General features: G+C 50.4%; 1 protein-coding gene across 2 annotated transcripts in view; it reads right to left on the bottom strand.

Annotated features, from left to right (window-relative positions):
- Positions 1-18030, bottom strand: part of LOC140428191 (cilia- and flagella-associated protein 44) — a 371239-nt gene that overhangs the window by 192132 nt on the left and 161077 nt on the right. For both annotated transcript variants that reach the window (XM_072514361.1, XM_072514362.1), the window contains one exon: positions 2062-2211. In XM_072514361.1, coding sequence (XP_072370462.1) covers positions 2062-2211 — 150 coding nt within the window. The remainder of the gene's footprint in view (positions 1-2061; positions 2212-18030) is intronic.

Genomic DNA, 18030 nt, shown 5'->3' with positions numbered 1-18030 from the left:
TTTTGTATTCTTTTCTATGAAAGGTTAAACATTTAATAAAAATCATATCCAAAAAAACCTACACCTCAGGGACTGCAGTGGTTCAAGAAGGACTCACCATCGTCTTCTGAAGGGCAACTAGGGAGGGACTAGGCACTCACAACACCAGGGGCCCAGGTTAAATTCTAACCTTCGGTGATTGTGTTGAGTTTGCACATTCTCCCCATGTTTGCGTGGGTGCTCCGGTTTTATCCCACAGTCCAAAAATGTGCAGGTCAGGTGGATTGGCCATGAAAAATTGCCCCTTAGTTTGCAAGGTTAGGTGGGGTTAGGGGGTTGCAGGGGAGTGGGCCTAGGTAGGGTGCTCTTTTGGAGGGTCGGTGCAGACTTAATGGGCAAAATGGCCTCCTTCGGCACTGTATGGATTCAATGGAAGACCTGGCGAAGGCTCCGGTTGGATGAGGTCAAATCCCACCAAGACAACTGGGGTAATTCAAATTGAAGTTGCTACAGCTGATCAGGGCCTTGGTTAGACCACATCTGGAGCACTATGTAGAGTTTTGGTCCCCTTATTTTTTTTCCAATTAAGGGGTAATTTAGAGTGGCCAATCCACCGCCATGCACATCTTTGGGTTGTGGGGGTGAGACCCATGCAGACACAGGGAGATTGTGCCAACTCCACACGGAGAGTGACCCAGGTCCGGGATCGAGCCCGGTTCCTTGCTGTGAGGCAGCAGTGGTAACCACTGTACCACCATGCCACCTTGGTCTCCTTACTGAAGAAAGGATCGCAGATCATTGAATTTACAGTGCGGAAGGAAGCCATTCAGCCCATGGAGTCTACCCCGGTCCTTGGAAAGAACACCCCACTTAACCCCACACCTCCACCTTATCTCCGTAACCCAGTAACATTTTTTGGTTACTAAGGGCAATTTAGCATGGTCATTCCACCTAACCTGCACATCTTTGGAACGTAGGAGGAAACCAGAGCACCCGGAGGAAGCCCACGCAGAGACGGGGAGTACATGCAGACTCCGCACAGTGACCCAAGCCGGGAATCGAAGACTGTGAAGCAACAGTGCTAACCACTGTGCTACCGTGCCACCATATAATTGCATTCGAAGAAGTTCAGAGACGATTCACCCAACTGATTATTGGGATGAAGGGATTATCTTCTCAGGAAAGGTTGAATAGGAACAGGTTGAGCCTGTGCTCATTGGCGTTTCGAAGAATGAGAGGTGATCTTATTGAAACATTGAAACATATAAGATCCTGAGGGAACTTGACGGGGAAGATGCTGAGAGGATCCTTCCCTGTGTGGGGGAATCTAGAACGAGTGGAACACAGTTTAAAAATTTAACCTCTCCATAAGACTATTGGGAAGGAGAATTCTTTTCTCTCGGAGGGTTGTTGGTTTGTGGAATTTTCTTCCCTGAAGAGCAGTGTCTGCAGGGTCATTTAATACATTGAAGGCGGAGTTAGATCGATGTTTGGTCGACAACGGAGGGGGGCAGATAGGAAAATTGAATCAAGGCCACAACGAGAATCAGCCATTTATTTATTGAACGGTGGAGCGGGCTTGAGGGGCTGATTGACCTGGCTGCTGATCCTAATTCTTGTGTTCTTGTTTTCATTGCAGTCCAACGATTCTTTTCAATTTCTATGACTCTTTTTTAGAGCTGAACTCAAAACTTTAACTCTGTTTCTCTCGCCACAGATGCTGCAGACCTGCTGTGTTTTGCAACATTTTGTGCCTTTATTTCAGATTTCCAGTATTTTGCTGATGTATTAATTTTGTTAAACTTAGTTTGTGTCTATCAGATCAGTTACGAGAAGTTTAAAATGTGCCTATAGAATTCAATTTATGCATAGAAAATTTAATTGAATGGCCGGAAAATTACAAGCTACATACTCTTGAACTTTTGAGAGGAAGATGCCGGATATCAGCGTAACCCCTGACATGAATGAGTTGAAGGACCTTCTTCCCGTCGATCTGCATGTTGGCCCTGTGTGTTGTTACAGAGCAGCTATTTTCAAAGTTTGATGAGGTGGCAATAGGTGAAACAAGTGATACAAAATTACCTCTATGCTAGACCTGATGCTCTTGAAACGGAAGTATTTCTTCAGTATGGGAATCTCAAATGTTAAAGTTGTATCTAGGTCCTCAAGGTCTGGATATGCAGTTTGAACAACATAACCATTTTCACAAAATATGAGCAATGTAGTTGTCTCCTAACAATAGAAAATAAATACAGTTAAACAAGAACATTGCATTGGACTATAAGCAGGCAAGACTTTTACACACTTTAAGAATAAAGAAGCACAGGCTAGAAATTCAGTTCGGGCAGTGGTACAAAACCAGCTGATAGAAAATAGGCTCCATGTTCTACAGAGAATCCATTGACTGGAAGGCAACTGGATATCCCTCACTAGATATAATGAGTGGCTGATCTTATAACACTGGGCACGATCTTCCAGCCTCATTACGCTCATCTCATGAGACCAGTGAATAGCAAGAGAGGCCAAAAATGGGGACCACGCCAAGCGCCAAACAGTTTGCGATGTAACCGGCCTGCTCCCTTGAGCAAATTCGGAATCTCGCCGTAGCGTGGTGAGAAATTAATTATCAGCATTTAAGCCCCATTTCCATACAATTAACTAGAGTGACCCGTCATCCAACGGCCCCCTGTCATTCACCGGCCTCCCCAGCAAGTGCTCACGCTGGCGTCGATTAGTCCTCCTTTTTAAAAACGTGAACCTGATGGAAGAACTTCTGTAGGGAGCTGAGTAGCCATCTCTGCTCACAGGCAAAGGGCCCGGGGGTGCTGGGCTTGCTGCCCTTGTGCTCACTAGGGGATGAGGGATAGAACATAGAACATAGAACAATACAGCACAGTACAGGCCCTTCGGCCCACGATGTTGCACCGAAACAAAAGCCATCTAACCTACACTATGCCATTATCATCCATATGTTTATCCAATAAACTTTTAAATGCCCTCAATGTTGGCGAGTTCACTACTGTAGCAGGTAGGGCATTCCATGGCCTCACTACTCTTTGCGTAAAGAACCTACCTCTGACCTCTGTCCTATATCTATTACCCCTCGGTTTAAAGCTATGTCCCCTCGTGCCAGCCATTTCCATCCGCGGGAGAAGGCTCTCACTGTCCACCCTATCTAACCCCCTGATCATTTTGTATGCCTCTATTAAGTCTCCTCTTAACCTTCTTCTCTCCAACGAAAACAACCTCAAGTCCATCAGCCTTTCCTCATAAGATTTTCCCTCCATACCAGGCAACATCCTGGTAAATCTCCTCTGCACCCGCTCCAAAGCCTCCACGTCCTTCCTATAATGCGGTGACCAGAACTGTACACAATACTCCAAATGCGGCCGAACCAGAGTTCTGTACAGCTGCAACATGACCTCCCGACTCCGGAACTCAATCCCTCTACCAATAAAGGCCAACACTCCATAGGCCTTCTTCACAACCCTATCAACCTGGGTGGCAACTTTCAGGGATCTATGTACATGGACACCTAGATCCCTCTGCTCATCCACACTTTCAAGAACTTTACCATTAGCCAAATATTCCGCATTCCTGTTATTCCTTCCAAAGTGAATCACCTCACACTTCTCTACATTAAACTCCATTTGCCACCTCTCAGCCCAGCTCTGCAGCTTATCTATATCCCTCTGTAACCTGCTACATCCTTCCACACTATTGACAACACCACCGACTTTAGTATCGTCTGCAAATTTACTCACCCACCCTTCTGCGCCTTCCTCTAGGTCATTGATAAAAATGACAAACAGCAACGGCCCCAGAACAGATCCTTGTGGTACTCCACTTGTGACTGTACTCCATTCTGAACATTTCCCATCAACCACCACCCTCTGTCTTCTTTCAGCTAGCCAATTTCTGATCCACATCTCTAAATCACCCTCAATCCCCAGCCTCCGTATTTTCTGCAATAGCCTACCGTGGGGAACCTTAGCAAACGCTTTGCTGAAATCCATATACACCACATCAACTGCTCTACCCTCATCTACCTGTTCAGTCACCTTCTCAAAGAACTCAATAAGGTTTGTGAGGCATGACCTACCCTTCACAAAGCCATGCTGACTATCCCTGATCATATTATTCCTATCTAGATGATTATAAATCTTGTCTCTTATAATCCCCTCCAAGACTTTACCCACTACAGACGTGAGGCTCACCGGTCTATAGTTGCCGGGGTTGTCTCTGCTCCCCTTTTTGAACAAAGGGACCACATTCGCTGTCCTCCAGTCCTCTGGCACTATTCCTGTAGCCAATGATGACATAAAAATCAAAGCCAAAGGTCCAGCAATCTCTTCCCTGGCCTCCCAGAGAATCCTAGGATAAATCCCATCAGGTCCCGGGGACTTATCTATTTTCAGCCTGTCCAGAATTGCCAACACCTCTTCCCTACGCACCTCAATGCCATCTATTCTATTAGCCTGCGGCTCAGCATTCTCCTCCACAACATTATCTTTTTCCTGAGTGAATACTGACAAAAAATATTCATTTAGTATCTCGCCTATCTCTTCAGACTCCACACACAATTTCCCATCCCTGTCCTTGACTGGTCCTACTCTTTCCCTAGTCATTCGCTTATTCCTGACATACCTATAGAAAGCTTTTGGGTTTTCCTTGATCCTTCCTGCCAAATACTTCTCATGTCCCCTCCTTGCTCGTCTTAGCTCTCTCTTTAGATCCTTCCTCGCTACCTTGTAACTATCCATCGCCCCAACTGAAACTTCACACCTCATCTTCACATAGGCCTCCTTCTTCCTCTTAACAAGAGATTCCACTTCCTTGGTAAACCACGGTTCCCTCGCTCGACGCCTTCCTCCCTGCCTGACCGGTACATACTTATCAAGAACACGCAGTAGCTGATCCTTGAACAAGCCCCACTTATCCAGTGTGCCCAACACTTGCAGCCTACTTCTCCACCTTATCCCCCCCAAGTCACGTCTAATGGCATCATAATTGCCCTTCCCCCAGCTATAACTCTTGCCCTGCAAAGATGGGGGATCCTCGGCTGGGGTAAGGGGACCTTCCGCAGGGGTGGGCAGCCATGGGAGGGTGGGGTTGGCGCTTGTGGGGGGCAACTGGGACACACTGCTCGCTGCACCATCATGCCAATCCCTGGATCATGTGTACCCGTTCCCAGGGCAACCCTTGTCCCTGCCTGTCTGCCCCTGGACCACCCATAATCCCACCAGCTGCCGAGGTCTCTGGTGGGGTTATGGGTGGTCCAGCTGAAGGCTATTGCCAATAGGGAATTGGCAACCATGGTTAACTGAGCACTTCACGCAACTGAAGTGTAACTGAAGTGTCTTCCCGTGGGTGGGCGGGCCATGTAGCATGTGGGTCATTGCCAGGCATCCCAAACAGTCCGTAATGCCTGGACAGTATACCTGAACACTGCGGGAGGGAACACCACACACGCAGCAGCCAACATCCGAACACTCAGGGGATGGGGCACAGTTCCTGAGACATGTCCACAGCTGGAGGGTGGATGAGTGCCACGGGGAGGAGGCCAACACCCAATCCGGGTGGTGTTGTGAGCGGCTGTGCGCGGTACAGGGTCTGGGGCCCAGTGAGGGGGGCCCACAGCAGGATGGGGTATGTGGAGAGGGTGTTCTGAGTAGGGTGGTGGGGGGAGAATCAATGGGGTAATGGAGGGTCCCAGGGTGGGAGCCACTGCTGTTTGTCAGTCTAACACCCTTTCCCAATGCCTTACAGATATTGAACCCTATGGCAGGATGTTGGACACAGAAGTTGCTCTAGTGATGCTGTTGCTCCGTGATGTGGGCAGATGCCGGAGAAAGCATGTGGTAAACCACGGTATTGCATTGTATGGCATTGTATTGTATTGTGCATGCCTGGGCTTGTCCAGGCTGGCTCCGCCTGTGGCTCCTCCCCTCGGGTTGATGTATAAAGGTGGCAAGTCTCCGCCTCCGACCCAGTTCGGGTCCAGAGGCAGGAGGCTTGCTGTTCAGTGTATTAAAGCCTCAGTTACGTTCATCACTCGTCGTGTGTTATTGATCGTGTATCAATTTAATACACTAAACTCCTAAAGATGAACTCATCACTCAAGTGTGATCGCTTGGAGCTGGACCCACAGGCAGCCGACGCTACAGAAACGTTTGAACACTGGCTAAGCTGCTTCGAAGCGTACCTCGCATCCTTCACCGGAGACTTCACAGACCTCCAGAAGCAGCAGATCCTCCACGCATGGGTGAGCCCAAGAGTCTTTCTCCTCATCAGGGATGCCCCCTCGTACGCGGAGGCAATAACGCTGCTAAAAGGACAATACGTGAAATCCGTTAACGAGGTGTATGCTAGGCACCTCCTCGCCACGAGACGGCAACGCCCTGGGGAATCATTTGCAGTATTCCTGCGTGCCTTGCGCATACTCTGTCGGAACTGTGACTGCCGGACGATATCGGCTACCCAGCACGCGGAGCTGCTGATCAGGGACACTTATGTCGCGGGCATGAACTCTAACTATATCTGCCAGCGATTACTAGAAGGGGGGACACTCGGCTTCCCAAAGACAGTACAACTCTCCAACTCACTGGAGGTGGCCTCCCAGAACATGGGGGCCTACACCTCCGACCGCGCGGCACCCTCGTGCGTGCAGCCATCAACCGACCCAGGTGCGACGCAAGCCTGTGCCGCGCAGCGGCCCACCAACGCCGGAGGCCCGAGGCGCTACTTCTGCAGCCAGAGTAATCACCCCAGACAACGCTGCCCGGCACGGAATGCAACTTGTAACGGTTGTGGGATGAAGGGCCACTTTGCAAAAGCCTGCCAGGCCCGACCCCCAGCCTAAATCTTCTAGGCCCAGCAGCGCTGCCTGCTGTCTGTCAGGGCCGCCCCCAGCTGCCGTGCCACCGCCATGTGCGACCCATGGGGGCCGCCATCTTGGACGCTCCTTTGAGCGCCTCAGCATCGACTTCAAAGGGCCCCTCTAATCCACTGACCGTATCGTGTACTTCCTCAACATCAAGATTCCCCTTCGCCATCCCCTGCTCTGACATGACCTCTGCCTCCGTCATCCAGGCTCTGCACAGTCCTTTCATCTTGTTCGGGTTCCCTGCCTACGTCCACAGTGATCGGGGCTCCTCCTTTATGAGCGACGAGTTGCGTCAGTTCCTGCTCAGCAAAGGCATCGCTTCCAGCAGGACGACCCCCGGGAAACGGACAGGTGGAGAGGGAGAACGCGATGGTCTGGAAGGCCGTCCTTCTGGCTCTACAGTCTAGAGGTCTCCCACTGGCAGGGGTCCTCTCTGACGCGCTCCACTCCATCCAGTCGCTCCTGTGTGCAGCCACTAATGAGACTCCTCATGAACGTATGTTTGCCTTCCCCAGGAAATTATCCTCGGGGGTCTCGCTTCCGTCCTGGCTGACAGTCCCAAGGCTCGTCCTTCTCCGGCAGCATGCAAGGAGGAGCCATAAAACTGACCCCCTCATGGAGAAGGTCCTGCTCCTCCATGCATACCCACAATATGCCTACGTGGCACACCAGGACAGGCGGCAGGATACGGTGTCCCTTCAGGAGTTGGCACCTGCAGGTTCCGCAGCGACCATCACCACCCCCCCCCCCCTCCACCCTACACTGTCCTCCCCCACCCCTGCCCACCTCCCTCATGAACTAGCACCATCACCTCTGCCCATACACCGCACCCCCCCCCCCCTTCGCCGACTCAACATCTGGGTGAAGAAGAAGACGACAACACGCTCCCGGACGCGCAGGTCTCGACACGGCGACCACACCACAGCCGGGTCTGAGGCGATCACGGCAGAAGGTCAAGGCCCCCCAACAGACTTGACCTTTAAGAACACTTCACCCCCACCGGACTTTTTTTAAACGGGGTGAATGTGGTAAACCACGGTATTGCATTGTATTGTATTGTGCATGCCTGGGCTTGTCCAGGCTGGCTTTGCCTGTGGCTCCTCCCCTCGGGCTGATGTATAAAGACGGCAAGTCTCCGCCTCCGACCCAATTCAGGTCCAGAGGCAGGAGGCTTGCTGTTCAGTGTATTAAAGCTGCAGTTACGTTCATCACTCGTCGTGAGTTATTGGTGGTGTATCAAGGCAGCAGCAGCGTCTGCAGATGCCCGAGATAGTGGCTGATGTGCCGGGCACCACCCCATACCCTGAGGACTCGGCTGCCCATCAGGCTAGGAAAGGACCCAGAGAGGGAGTCCCACAACGGCCCAGGGTGTACAGGTGCTGCTGGTCATTTGAAGAAATGACAGACAGCGCGTACCGCAGGAGGCTCCACCTCAAGAAGGAGATGGTGCGCCTTCAAGGTCACTGCAGCCCTGAACCTTTATGCCACGGGTTCATTCCAGGGCTCGAGAGGGGACCTGTGTGGTATCTCACAGGCCACAACCCACAGGAGTATCCGACAGGTCACGAATGCCCTGCATGCCCGGGCGGAAGGCTACATCGTTTTTGACATGGACCAAGCTCAATAGGATTCCTGGGCAGCAGGTTTCTCCACATCGCCGGGATGCCCCAGGTCCAGGGAGTCATAGATGCCATGCACGTTGCCCTGCCCTCACCGAGCCATCAGGGTGTGCCCTATGTTAACCAAAAGAGGTTCCAGACCCTGAACATACAGCTCGTGTGCGACCACCAGATGCAGATAATGTACGTGTGTGCCCGCTTCCCGGGGAGTGTGCACGACAGCTACATCATGGAGCAGTCGGTCATCCCTGCCCTCTTCGAGGAGTACCCCAGGATGGACAGCTGGCTGTTGGGAGATAAGGGATGTCCGCTGAAGACCTGGCTTATGCCGCCAGTACGGAGGCGGGAGACTGAAGCAGAGACCTGCTACAACGAGGTCCATGCAGCCACCCGGACTGTCATTGAACGGTGCATCGGACTCCTCAAGATGTGGTTCCGATGCCTCGACCGCTCCGGAGGTGCCCACCACAACCTCGCACAGCAGCGGGGTGACGAGCCGGAGGTTAGTGACGAGGAACATGTGGCCAGTTCGGAGGAGGGGGGGGGGGGAATGATGATGAGGCACCGGACTAGCACAGGCTGGAGGACGAGGCCAGGGAGGAACCTGAGGCCCAGCCAGAGGTCCTTATACTGGCTCAATTCATCGAGGGAGTGGCCGGGTCCATTGTCACATTCTTACCCATCCTCCACCCCCATTTCCTACCCTCCCTGGGTATGTGTCACAACACTCCAGGGTGCTGGGACTGTGTCGGCAGTGTCCGCAAGTCACTGTCGAGGGCAGGGAGGTGATGATAACCCGCAGAGAGTTAAGTGCTGGTGCTCCTCAATCTATGCCATCGACTGACCCCTCCCTGTCTGCTGAGTGCTCGCTCACACCCATCACCTACTGTAAAGAACAAAGAACAAAGAAAATTACAGCAAAGGAACAGGCCCTTCGGCCCTCCCAGCCTGCGCTGATCCAGATCCTTTATCTAAACCTGTCTTCTATTTTCCCAAGGATCTACTTCCCTCTGTTCCCCGCCCATTCATATATCTGTCTAGATGCATCTTAAATGCATCAGGAATGCATTGCTGAAGAAAGCGACAGAGGCTTCCTACTGGTTGTGCACAAGGGTGTTTATTGTTTAATATATTCCCCCCACTCTCCCGATGATGCATCCCTTCCCCACCCCTCACCTACCCCGTCGCCCTCAGTGATCCTTGATGTGCTTTGCCTTCCTAGCTCCACCACTACGTCTAGTTGTGTCCCTAGGATGCACATCAGAGGTGGAGGAAGCCAGCTGCCTACCTCATCCCAGGCAGAACAGGCTGCATTGTGGCTCACCCTCTGGGAACAGATCATCCCTCCTGGCCTCCACCGCGTCCTAAACAGTGGCAGAATGTTTGGCAGGAAGAAAGAGGCTACAAACAATGTTTGAGCTTCAATTGATGGGGTAGGCGGTAAGCCAGCTTTGCCTCTCGCAAGGAGTGTTTTATGAACTTGGGGACAAAGTCAGCCGTTTATTAGTCCATCAAGATAGCCACATGGTAGATAGGCCAGGTGAAAGATGAGGGGGTGGGTTGTGTCGTGTTGGGTGTTCTGATGCACAAATGATCCAACACGGCTGTAGATGGTACAACTCTGTTTTATTGTCTAAACAACGCTAACAACTAACTACTGGCTTGGGTACGTGCTTCACCAGCTAACCTGTGGACCCAGCCCTATCACTATCTTAGTGAGGCACTCAGCACATGGTGTATGTCTGAGTGGCACGCTGTGAGCTCTGAGCTATCTCCTGGTAGAATGAGCGGGAACTGTGGTGTTCCCTGTTTTATAGTGCGTGTGCTCTCACTGGTGATTGGCTGCGATATTATGTGTGTGTTGGTTGGTCCAACTGCCTGTCCATCAGTGTGTGTGTGTGATTGCACCATGATATGTTAATGTGGATATCGTGACAGGTTGGTTACTGCTCTGGACAAAATTAATGGAGCTTTTGAGGCTTTTTATCGGAGGCTGTACAAGTCTGAACCACCAGAGGATGGCTCAGAGATGGAACAGTTTTCAGATGGATTGGACTTCCCAGTAATGGAAAGGGTGAAGAGACAAGAGATAGAGGAAGTTACGGATTGTATTGGTTCCAGGCAATTGGTGAAAGCACTGGGTCCAGATGGTTTTCTGGGGGAATTTTACACACAGTTCATGGCCTTGTTGGTGCCACATTTACTGGGAATGTTCAATGACTCTCTGTCAACGGGGATACGGTCGACCATGGTGGCACAGGCATCGATCTCTCTGATCCCGAAAAAGACAAGATTCCCTGGAGTGTGGGCCTTACAGGCCTATTTCACTGTTAAATACTAATGTGAAAAGAATCGTTAAGGTTCTGGCGAAGTGTCTGCAGGGATGCTTGCCAAGGATGATCTGAGGACCAGACAGAGTTTGTCAAGGGCTGACAGTTGTCGTCCAACAGCGGGAGGTTTTTGAATGTGGACAGGTCCTCTATGGAGCAGATGCCAGAGGTAATCATTTCCATGGATGCAGAGAAGGCTTCTGATCGACTGGAGTGGAGGTACCTGTTCGAGGACTTGGGACAATTTGGGTTTGATCCAACATTTATCACTGGGTGAGACTGCTGTATAGGGCCCCACGACTAGGGGCGGGGGGGTCCATATTCAAATGCCTCTTCCACTAAACTCCCCCAGTGCACATCATCGCCCGTGGCTCCTTCTGTTATATGTTTTAGTTGCTGTGATATGAAGAGTCTAAAGTTCTGTTCCTTTTTCACAAACACCCATTTATTTCATTCCAACAGCCTTCGCACAAAACTCTCACCATACATCACCTGACAGAGGCCACCTGAAGCCCCTTTACATAATCAGTGTCAATTAATGGATACTTAACATAAATGAGGCAACTAATTGCAATGTCTCTTAACCCATTAATTAACACCTTCAACATCCCATATTCATATATCATCGCTCCCTGGAATGATATCTGTGATCTCAACCTTTCTATTTCTCTACTGCATTTTGTGTGATTGGTGGCGATCCTGATTGTTCTGATTTTTGACCTTAACTACCACTTTAAGATCCATGTTTTCATGGGTTAACTGACAGACCTCAGATCCTGACATTTTTTCCTCTCACTGCCTGTTCCTTTTCTTAGTAAATCTTTTCACACTAACTTTGGAACTAGGTCATGAGCATCACATTTATCTCATCCTTCTTTACTTCCACTTTCAGTTGTTTTCTTAATTCAGCAACTCGCCTCAAAAGGATGTCTTTCCACTTCTGGAAGATTTTATTTTCCTTTTCAGCCTCATGGAGAGACTGAGCGAGCAAGCAATTGCCAAAGGCCTTTTGACCTTAAATGGCCTTCTTGCTTAGCTGTTTCTTACTTTTCGAAGTCAGGATCGCAATCACGGAAGAGGTGCCCAACAACCGCTATCGGCTTTCACATCAAGAATTGTGGCTGCTGCCACCTTTTAAGAGATACATTAGGCTGTGTGGAGTCTTCCAGCCAGAAGCAGCAGCAGAGAGCAGGTCACGCACCCTGCACGTAGAATTGACATGAAACGCCATCCAGATACATGCTTTAGGCGCCAAAGCAGGGAGCAGAGTTGTTTTGATTTTGTAGCTGCTAGCAAGCAAAGCAAGTGAACTGTGAAGATCAATAGTTTTCTTAAAAGTAAGAGACGGCCAGAGACTCAAACAGGTAATTTACATGTTGGACAGGATCTCACAATAGAATCTGCTGGAGAGAGCTGCTTAGGAGTGTCCACACGAGGGCAGAGCAATGGTAGTGTTAGAACTCCAGGGTCTCTGGTTAATGGCCCTGAAAAAATAAATGTAACTCAGGACAAAGAAGTAACAAAGATGATTTCTTGAGGTATGGTTTTGTAAATAAAGTGGTGTGTGAAAAAATTCCTTTTCAGGTTGAGACTGCAGAGTCAGTTGTTAACTTAGAGCTGACTCCAAATGAAAATACTACACTGCTGCAGTTTCCCTGTAATATCACATTAAAAACACGGCAAAAGCCCTCGAGGCTGTCAGTATTCTGGTGTAGCATCACGCAGGAGTATCCAGTGCTGAGTAAAACGCACATTTTATTGTTATTGCCCTTCACAAAGACCTACAAGTGTGTTGGATGTTCCGTTTTCATAAAGATGAAGACGGCACAAAGGAACTGGCTGAACTCTGCACCTGATATATGCATTGCCCTCTCCTCCTGTGAACCTGATTCAAGTGAGGTTGTAAGGACCAAGCATGCTCCCCTTTCACATTAAATGATAAGCAAACATGGCGTGTGGTGTGAAGGTCGGTCAGCATGTCGCGAAGGTAGATCACCGTGTGTCGCAAAGGCCAGTATTGGTCATGAAGGTCAGCCGGCATGGGTCCCGAAGGTTGGCTGGTTGCCAAAAGTGGGTCCCAGGAAAAAAATGTTTGAAAAACACTTCTCCAGAGGGAGTTCAAGAAACTTTGTGCACTGCGGCCATTTTCTTTGTAGGTACTTCAAGAGTACCTCATATCAGTATTCGCCCCGTTGTGTGTACCAAGCTTTCGGGGATTCCGGCTTGAATGTGGCTTTCAGGCGACCACTTTAATCGAGTCTCATCTGGGAAGACCAAAATGTTGACCAAGATCCTGCTCAGTTGGCTTAGGTAGACACAATAAAGACACCTAAATTTAGTACAACTCAGCTTTATTCGTAAGAGCTAGCTTAATCGTGATTCCTGAGAATATAATAGAGAGAACTCAGGCTCACTTCTGAGATCGAGGTATTGCTCGCACTAGGGAGGGTTTAGCTCAGTTGCAGAGTGAGGCCAACAGCACGGGTTCAATTCCCATACAGGTAGAAATTATTTTCAGCCTTGCCCCTCACCAAAGATGTGGTGACCCTCAGGTTAAATCACCACCAGTCAGCTCTCCCCCGCAAAGAGGAAAGCAGCCGATGGGCATCAGGGAGTATGACAACTTTACTTTATTACCCGCACTGGTGAGGGAGCTGGCTAGGATTCAGTCATCCAATATGGATATCTTCTCTTCTGAATGGTTGTTCCCCCTCTCTAAGCTCCGAGCTCAAGCTCATCCTTCTGTAACAATGGTTCCTAAGCTGTAACGCTTGCATTTTTCCTTCTTGCAAGAGCCCTTCTCTTATACAGAGTCTGTAAAGTGATCAACTACCACATGTCAGTAAAGGTATAAACCATGACATGCCCCGACTTGCTTCTGTCAGGTTTCTGCTCCTTAGTTGATATCCTTAGTTCAGTACAAAGTCTTACAACACCAGGTTAAAGTCCAACAGGTTTGTTTCGATGTCACTAGCTTTCAGAGCGCTGCTCCTTCCTCAGGTGAATGAAGAGGTATGTTCCAGAAACATATATATAGACAGATTCAAAGATGCCAGACAATGCTTGGAATGCGAGCATTAGCAGGTGATTAAATCTTTACAGATCCAGAGATGGGGTATCCCCAGGTTAAAGAGGTGTGAATTGTGTCAAACCAGGACAGTTGGTAGGATTTCGCAGGCCAGATGGTGGGGGATGAATGTAATGTGACATGAATCTCAGGTCCCGGTTGAGGCCACACTCCTGTGTGCGGAACTTGGCTATAAGCTTCTGCTCGGCGATTCTGCGTTGTTGCGCGTCCTGAAGGCCGCCTTGGAGAACGTTTACCCGGAGATCAGAGGCTGAATGCCCTTGACTGCTGAAGTGTTCCCCGACTGGAAGGGAACATTCCTGCCTGGTGATTGTCGCGCGATGTCCGTTCATTCGTTGTCACAGCGTCTGCATGGTCTCGCCAATGTACCATGCTTCGGGACATCCTTTTCTGCAGCGTATGAGATAGACGACGTTGGCCATTGGTACATTGTGGTACATTGGCGAGACCATGCAGACGCTGCGACAACGAATGAACGGACATCGCGCGACAATCACCAGGCAGGAACGTTCCCTTCCAGTCGGGGAACACTTCAGCAGTCAAGGGCATTCAGCCTCTGATCTCCGGGTAAGTGTTCTCCAAGGCGGCCTTCAGGACGCGCAACAATGCAGAATCGCCGAGCAGAAGCTTATAGCCAAGTTCCACACACGAGTGCGACCTCAACCGGGACCTGGGATTCATGTTGCATTACATTCATCCCCCACCATCTGGCCTGCAAAATCCTACCAACTGTCCTGGCTTGATACAATTCACACCTCTTTAACCTGGGGTTACCCCATCTCTGGCTCTGTAAAGATTTAATCACCTGCTAATGCTCGCATTCCAAGCATTGTCTGGCATCTTTGAATCTGTCTATATTTTTGTTTCTGGAACACACCTCTTCATTCACCTGAGGAAGGAGCAGCGCTCTGAAAGCTAGTGACATCGAAACAAACCTGTTGGACTTTAACCTGGTGTTGTAAGACTTCTTACTGCGCTCACCCCAGTCCAACGCCGGCATCTCCACATCATGGATATCCTTAGTTGGCACTGTTCCTGCTATATTCGCCTGTCTGCCTATTGCACACCACCTACAGACCAAGGAACATATGCAAAAATACAGACCCAGAAACATAGGGCGCGAGTCTCTAGACAGACATCGTGTTCGTCGCAAGACCATGGGTGAGCCGCGTAGAATGGAAAAATCCATTGACCTCAGGTAGGATTCTCTGGTCGCTAGGCGAACGTAGCCGGAGATTCCCGCCCTAAGTGTTGAAGCAAGCGGGAATTGTTGCAAGCTTCCCGGCGCTTGGCCCAGTGAGGCTGGCAACGCTATTCAACATTAATTTGTCCACTTAACGAGGCCTCATGGGCTCTTCACCACAAATGAAGACTCTCCAGCTGATTCACCAGCACCGCATTCGGCAGCCCCCCGCTAACAAGGTCGAGCAACAATTAAGGCTGCACTTGCTCAGCCAACCCCAGCCAGCTCGCAACAATGGCGCCCAGGAGACTGGCCCTGAGATTCAAGGACACTGACCTGGGGCAGGCTCCTGGATGCAGTGAAGGCCAGGAGGGATGTCCTGTTCCCCCAAGGGTCCCAAAGGGTCAGCCATAGAGCAGCCGGTGCTGCCTGGGACGAGGTGGCAGCAGCTGTGAGCACTGGCAGCGTGACCAGAAGGACTGGCCCCCAGTGCCGGAAGAAGGTTACTGACGTACACCGGGCAGCACGAGAGACACCAACGCCCCCCCCCCCCCCCCCCCCTCTCCCACCCTGGGACCTATCTATCCCCACGGGAGCATCCACCTTCCCCAACTCTCCATGCGACCCCCAACCTTCCCTCCACCCCCTCTCTTCAAACCCCCCCACCCTGCCTTCACACATCCCCTCCCACCACTGTGAAACATGCTTGTGTCTCCTCACAAAAAGCTCTCCCACAATCACCGGGAGAGGGCTCAGACTGGTGGAAAGGTGCCAAGACATCAGAATCCCCACCACCTTCGAGGAGCATGCTCTGGAGGTGACCGGTGGGTGGCCGAGGACAGGGCGGTCACCCACGTGGAGGCTGGCGGACGCCGCAGTTGTGAGGAACTACTGGGCTCCACCCGGAAGTCTTGGCAAATGTGAGTTTTTATTGCCTTACTGACTTACCCATCCCTCCCACTGACCACATGTCCATTCTCCCGCAGGTCCTCCAGCCAATGGCACTGGCCCATCACAGATGGCCCCATCCCCAGCCTCCCAGGAAACGACCTCGGAGGAAAGCTCCGAGGATGTCTGTGTAATAGTTGGGTCAAAGCTGTCATCCCCTCCCTCCACCAGCGCAGATACACATACCTCGGTGGGACATGTTAGTGGTCAGGCCTCTGGGGCACAATCTGGTGAGCATCACACTGCTGCTGATGTACAGCAGGTGGAGGCAGGAACTGCCAAGCGAGTCAGTTGTTGGTGGTCTGCTGGATCTCAGAACCCAGCTGGGTCCCAGCCTGATGTTGAGCCTGCGGAAGAGGTATACCCAGAACTGATGGAGACGTTAGGGAGCGGCCAGGACATTGAGGGGAGATGTCAACGACACTCCAGTAGATCCATAGCCGCTTGGAGGAATCCCAGTGGCTGGGGCACAGGAGATGCCGCCGGCAATACATGGCACTGAGGCCAACACTGGTAGGGTGGTGACAGTGGAGAGCCTGGTGCACGACATTGGCACCATTAGTGAAGATGTCGAAGGCATCGAGGGTCTTGACAGAATGTCCGCCTCGATGGGGAAGGTAACCCAGTACCAGGCTGACCTTGATGATGTGCTGCGGGACATGACCCGCACTCAGAAGGGAATGCCCGAGGCGTTGCGGAGCTTGTCCCAGTCACAGGTAGGCATTGCTGAGGCGCTGCTAGGCATGACCCAGTCACTGAGCATCACCGAGAACGTTGACACAATGATGCAGACCATGGAGTACCGCCAGAACTGGCAGAGCCAGCTGATGCAGGGGCAGCTGGGGCTCGAAATAGGGGCGGCATGGCTGTGCGTGTGCCTTCGACAAGTGAGCCATCGAAGGCCATGGGACGAGCTAAGCAGCTGGCTGCCGCTACCTCTGATGTGCATCCTGTGGAGACACCTAATGGTAGAGCTAGAAAAGCAAAGCACATTAAAGATCACTGATGCACCAGGCGAAGGGAGACGGGGGGAGGGAGTTAGGTAGGGGGTGAGTGGGGAGTGGGGGGGGGGGGGGCGGCACCATCATGAGAGTGGGTAATTGTATTACACATTGAACACCTTGTGCACAACCAGTATGATGTCTGTCACTTTCTTCCGCAATGTGGGCCCACCACCTGTAATGATATGTAGATAGACATGTAACAACACCTAGTGTGGCATGACCACTAGAGGGCATTACAAGACCCACTATATAATAAGGGCTCCCAGAGGCTCTCTCTCTCCAGCAGGAGTTGCCAGAGAACAGCAGTGTAGCAGAGAGGATCTCAGCCTAGCCACCACGTGTAGCTTAGATACAGTTTGTACAGTTAGTTATCCTTACTTTATTGCTATAGTTAGTTCAGTGGAGTATCAAACTCATTTATTTGTTTTATCGTTACTTAATAAATTCTTTCAATTTACTTTGAAGACTTGAGTGTTCGTCAACATCATATAGTTAGTAACAACATACATTACTTAAACCCGGTAATAACATGGTATCGGAGTGACCACTGAATCTACCTAGTTAAATTTAGTGAGTACAGAGAGAGAAGAATAGACAGCTATTCGACAACAGAAGTACCGCCTTCAGAACAAAACCTGCTGATTCCAGGCACGATGGACAGACCACAAGCTCCTCGTCACCTCAGGATCTCCGGTAACCTTAATGTTAACTGGCGGTTTTTTAGACAACAATTCCAACTGTATTTAGAAGCGTCTGACTTAACAAACGCAACAGATGCTCTTTTACTGACTACGGCTGGTCAACACGCGAAAGAGATCTACAACTCTTTTACCTACACAGGTCAGGATAAAACGAAGTATGAAACTATCCTTGAAAAATTTGATAGCCACTGTAAGGTACAGACAAATTAAATATTTGAGCGCTACATCTTTAAAAAAAGGATGCGAGAGAAAGAGGAATCATTTAACAGCTCTTTTACTGACCTTAAACTGT

This window comes from Scyliorhinus torazame, chromosome 8, assembly GCF_047496885.1.
Source record: "Scyliorhinus torazame isolate Kashiwa2021f chromosome 8, sScyTor2.1, whole genome shotgun sequence".
NCBI classification, from domain to species: domain Eukaryota; kingdom Metazoa; phylum Chordata; class Chondrichthyes; order Carcharhiniformes; family Scyliorhinidae; genus Scyliorhinus; species Scyliorhinus torazame.
The sequence above is the reverse complement of the archived record's forward strand: the minus strand, read 5'-3'. Positions and strand labels throughout refer to the sequence as shown.